Source organism: the organism of the source record quoted next, unplaced genomic scaffold (assembly GCF_019419815.1).
Source record: "Pyrus x bretschneideri cultivar Hongxiangsu unplaced genomic scaffold, Pyrus_bretschneideri_v1 Contig257, whole genome shotgun sequence".
Classification (NCBI taxonomy): Eukaryota; Viridiplantae; Streptophyta; class Magnoliopsida; order Rosales; family Rosaceae; genus Pyrus; species Pyrus x bretschneideri.
In genome coordinates, this window is record NW_025999565.1 from 1 (window position 1) to 5,286 (window position 5,286).

General features: G+C 36.2%; 1 protein-coding gene across 2 annotated transcripts; it reads right to left on the reverse strand.

Moving 5' to 3' along the window:
* Positions 1-687: 687 nt before the first annotated feature.
* LOC103937592 (cyclic nucleotide-gated ion channel 1-like) lies at positions 688-4,833 on the reverse strand. 2 transcript variants are annotated; one of them, XM_048587068.1, is made up of 7 exons: positions 4,574-4,833; positions 3,523-4,156; positions 3,224-3,415; positions 2,612-2,916; positions 2,377-2,488; positions 1,523-1,771; positions 688-1,446 (listed from the first exon to the last, which is right to left on the reverse strand). In XM_048587068.1, the coding sequence occupies exons 1-7, from the start codon at positions 4,636-4,638 to the stop codon at positions 940-942; spliced, it is 2,064 nt and encodes a 687-aa protein (XP_048443025.1). In that variant the 5' UTR covers positions 4,639-4,833; the 3' UTR covers positions 688-939. The 2 variants fall into 2 exon arrangements, with proteins under 2 accessions (XP_048443025.1, XP_048443026.1); XM_048587069.1 differs by having other exon boundaries at positions 3,523-4,220.
* Between the last annotated feature and the right edge of the window lie 453 nt (positions 4,834-5,286).

Consider the following 5,286-nt stretch of genomic DNA (forward strand, 5'->3'; position numbering starts at 1 on the left):
TTTTTAGACATGATAATATTCCTTAATAATATGTTAAATTATTTTGACTTGGTTTGATCTTAAAATCTAGCTGGTTTGATTTGTATTCCGAGGTGTTACAAATTTTCTTCCATGCATGATGCATATGTGTGTGGGTGAGGGACTTTACATGCAATTCATGTTTGCGTGGAGTGATCAGCACAAAGACACTTAAAAGGGATTAGCATGTTCTGCATGGATGAAGTTGGAACTTGACCAAGCAAAGAGTTGGTGATGATTATCATCAAAAAGTGGTAATCATGGTGCCGTCTGAAATGAGGTATAAGTTGAAATGGACATGGTCTCTCTTGGGGCATGCGAAAGATAGAGGTGGTAAGGAATACAATAATATTCTTTTGTTTTCCTATATGGTCAAAACAACAATATACATTGAATGTTGCCAATAATCTAGTCAAAAAAAGATTGCATAAGGATAAATCTTTGAAAGCCGAATTTGATGGAAGGTCAGGTTCCCAAGATGACAATAGGTTTTGATTGATGTGATAAGGTGTGGGGTTAGCAACAGATAAAGACTCCAAGTCACAATGCAATTGGGATTAGTTTCCACGACTTGAGCATGCAGGTCTCTATAAATACCAGAGTCGCAGACAACATTAAGGAGGTCCAATTCAAAAAGGTCTAGACCTACTTAGGCACTCACCTAGAACTGCTGAGGCGCCGGCCTAGACCATCTAGACACCCGCCTAGCCCATCCAGACCCGCCTAAACACCTGCCTAGATTGCAACTCATTTAGATAGAAAATAGATAACTTTCCTTTTGCATTTTATTGTTTCTAATAAATTGTAAGGGACTTATTAAACACTCAAATAAACACATATTATATGTTTGTTCCTCATGTTTTCGTTATATTCCAATACTTTATAATATATATGTCATCCACCTAGACTCTGCCTAACTGCCTAAGCGCTAGGCCCCAACACGCCGCTTGAGTAAGGTCTAACATCTTTTAGAACCTTGCGACGGTATGCTATTGCTATGGTAGAAGCTGCCATGTCCTTCACCTCTTGAGAACCCTTCTTTTCGCCGTTCTCCCACTGTAGTGGGCATCTGGAGACTACAGTTTCCAAGTCCTTGGCCATGAGCACAAATGCTTCTACTTTTGTCTGACTTTTGACATGTTTGCTGGAGACTGGAAGTTCTGTGAAGCAGTCTGATGCCCGATCCAGAAGCTCTTCCCCGTAAAATTGACATTTCCCGAGGCGCTTGATGGCCATTGATGAGATTCCTCGCCCAACTTGACTATCACTCGATGCGTAGGTCCACATTGTCCCTTCGATAATAAACACCATACAATCGAGTGGATCTCCCGCTCGAAAAACAAAGCTATTCTCATTGTACGTCATTGGCTTTAGATAGTTGCACAGCAGCGTCAACACATATTCATCCATGTGCTTAAGCACTTTTACCTATCACCAGAACAACATTGCTGTGAAAATGGAAGCAATTAATAAATGGAGAGAGATCGAGTCTTGAAGAACATACTGTTCTAAGTGTATCCATGAAAAGATGGCATTTTACAGAGTCTTTGGTTTGCTTGGGAAGAATAAGGAATGGGTTGTGGACATCAGCATATTTGTCTTTTACCCATGCTTGCTCTATGCTATTCTCGATTTCTTTCTTGATATTATCAGGGAATTTATTTACGGATATCCACGTGCGTACATCTACCTTCTTTATCCCAATCTTTCGTCTTGTCTCTTCCGATTTTGTAGCCTCCATCTGTATCAAAGTCTGCCTCACCACAAGTAGAATTCATTCATAAGCTCGATCCATGATCTCCTATGTCCTAGCTAGCTACATACCAGAAAGGCATGTTTCACCAAAGAACTTACGTATCTTATATAATTTGAAATGGGACAGTTAGGTTCAGGTCCAAATATCTAAGCTCTTTTTTTAATTTGAATCCAATCGTAACATATCTATATCATGACAAGATTATACAATTTTAAGCAAACATATTTAAGATAGAATCTAATACAACTAATTTTGAAGAGGTGGATCACAAGCAAAAAATATGATATGGGTAGATTATCGACAAAAAAATATATGATGTGTATATATTAAATAAGTAAAAAAGATTGAATGTAGCATGATTTAAGGGATTTAATTCTTACGATTTAGATATTACAATTCTTTAAAATTTTCTGTTTTGTCGCAAATTTAATAAAAAGATAATAGTACCTATTTTTAAAAAGTGTCCTATTCTTAATAATACCTCACAAAATTGGATTTTGAATTTACCCACCGTTTCACAAGTATTTGTATACGACACGGGACCTAAAGAAAAACGATTGAAAAATAAAACTGATATATTGTGAGATTCAGTATATACCAACCTGTACATTGGCGATGAGATATAAAAACAGTAGCAAGCCAATGAAAGAAATAAGAATTGCAAACAAGTTTTCCCAGACATACGTACTTGTTGTCAGATTCGTCCCAAAATTACTGCAAAATATTGTAGGTACATGATATCACATTAGACAATGTTGCAGAATTAGATAACCCCAAAAAATGTATTTGTTACATATTCTCCAGAAATTGTTGATTGTCAATGGATATACTGTGAACCTTAGATTTCGCAGGCCCCACCAGAAAGAGTAAAGGAACTTCTTGATAAACTTTTTATGCTCCGTGTTTTGATTCTTAAGTGAATCAAGAAATATTCCAAAGTTAAATGAAGATGAAGCACCATCTGGAGTATCCAACTGGCAATGCTCGTTTAGAAGTGTTATATTTCTTGCAGTAGTACTCCGACTATCGCAGTAGAAAGCATCCGTACATTCTCTGAGATCTATACTACGATTTACACAAGTCTCGTACCAACATGATACCTCTCGTAGAATAGAAAAAACGTACCAAAAAGCTCCAAGTACCTAAATTCATAACATGCAAACACAAAACCCTAGATAATTAGTCTCTTTATAAGAATAGAATTAATTAATACAGAATATTCTCTGTGATTGAAAAAATATATGTCAATTGTAATTAAATTAAGATTCCTAATTTCCTACCACATGAGTTTTCTCAAACCCTACTTAGGTTGTAAACATTGTACATGATTAATTCAAATGAGTTATATTTGAACACTATCCACTTTCAAAAAAGCTACATCCATAATCCAATATTAATAATTATAATACAAATGAATTAAAATAGAATGACAATTAAGGTTAAACTTACATGACTGGCAAGAATGTAGAGAAACAAGTTGAATAGACTCTTAGCCCATATCCCATTACTCCTATTGAATACCTTGGCCGACAGGTGAATTCGAAAAATCCTCGGAACATATTGACCGAGAAAAAACACATTCACAACCTTTTGGTGTTCCACAAATCCTGAGCGTTTCATTGGGTAAAACACTATTAGCAGCTGCAGAAAATTAAAAGATAAGGGGTTAGAACATAGAAGTCCATCAATTTCAGCAAACTACGTACAAAAACAAAAACAAAAATCAGAGTTTAGTTAATTTCTCTTACTTGTGGGAGGGGAAGAAGAGCTAAAACGTCTAATATGATGGATAACGACGACATATTCTGAGCCATTTCCCTGGCATATTGAATCAACTCTCTGATTTTCGATTTCTCACCCGAATTTCCCCCGGTTTGTTCCACCTCCGCGGATGGTCCATTTTTATTCGTTTTGGAAGTCCTCGGCTTTGTTTCCATTGTCTTACTCGAATTTCTCCTGGTTTGTTCCACTGCCGCGGAGAGTCCATTTTTTAGGGTATTTGTTTTGGAGGGTGGCCCATCCACACCAGTCCCTGAGTTTCTTTCCGATTTTGTCTTTTGAACAGAGTCACAAATTTCACATATAAAATGCATCAGGAAAATGACATCTGTGAGTGATCGCATAAGAAGAGCAACAATTCTCAACGTTTTATCCATTTGAAGGCACTTTTTATCCTGATCGATGATTACAACATAAAAGAACAAAGGATCCATGGAGACAGCAAATACACATGATATCACAAATATGATGTTCCACATTCGAAGGTAAGGCGCCTGATGCACAGTAAAAATGTCCTTTATTTTTTTTCTCCTATTTTTTCCTTCATCTTCCGGTTTTTGGGCACTCGTCTCATTTCCAGCCATTGGTTTCGAACGTTCATTTCTGGGAAACACGCAACAAATGAAATTCATATGCATTCACCCTAAACCCTAATATGAGCCTCGACCTAACAAATTAAACAAGATAAAATCAGACAAAAATCAGATTGTCATATAGGTGCATTTCAGACGACGTTCGCTACAAGAAGTACCTGTCCTTGCATGTAACGGAAAATAATAAGGACAGTGCTACACTTACAATTTAATTTTACAATCATTTGTATTATCTTTCTAATAGAATTAGCGTTCATTAACACATGTGGGTCTCATCTCTATTAAAGAGATGATACAATTAGATGGTAAAAATAACATTATTGCGATCATGGTGCATTGCTATACTTTGAGAGAGACAGATAGGAGCATGCTAATTTCAGAATTCGAAATACTTAAAAAGAGAGTAGAGAGCAGAGAGAGTACGAACCTGTCTGTTTTCTCTTCTACCTGGTTCTCCACATCTGAATTTCTTTCCTCGACATTTTTACCCATAATAACTCAAATATATATGTACTCAATGACCTTGATGATGAGTAAAGAAGATTACTTAAATAAAGCTACAACGAGATCTTCAGTTTACAAGGTGGCGAGAGAACAGCATGCAGAAGCTAGCATGTGAGTTTAGTGGCAGAAACTGAAGTTGCTAGCTGCATTGCCATTCTCTTAAAGACAACTGAATTCAATGTCTTTTTATACGAAGTTGGTCTTTTAACATGACCCAAGTCCTCTAGTATGACGTAAGTCCTTTAATATGACATAGGTCTTTTAATATGACGCAAGTCTTTTTGCATTATGCACATAATTTAATATCTTAATAGATAGAGTATTAAATTCTTACTCATGCATCATGTGCTCTCCGGAAATATAATAGTTTCATATGCTTCCCTCTTCTCTCTCACCTTAATAAGGCCAATTTTTGACACACTTTCTGAGAGCCCACTCCACAACATTTTGCCAAAAATTCAAACCGTCCAAATCTCTATTTCATTATTTGTAGATTGCATATGAATGAGGATCCTCTCCGAATCCTATTTGTGAGGATTTAAAGGATCCTTTAATCGTATCCGTTTATCGTGAATCATGCGGTTAGTTTTCGTTAGGTATTATTTGTGTTTAATTTTAAATAAAAATTTTAAAATG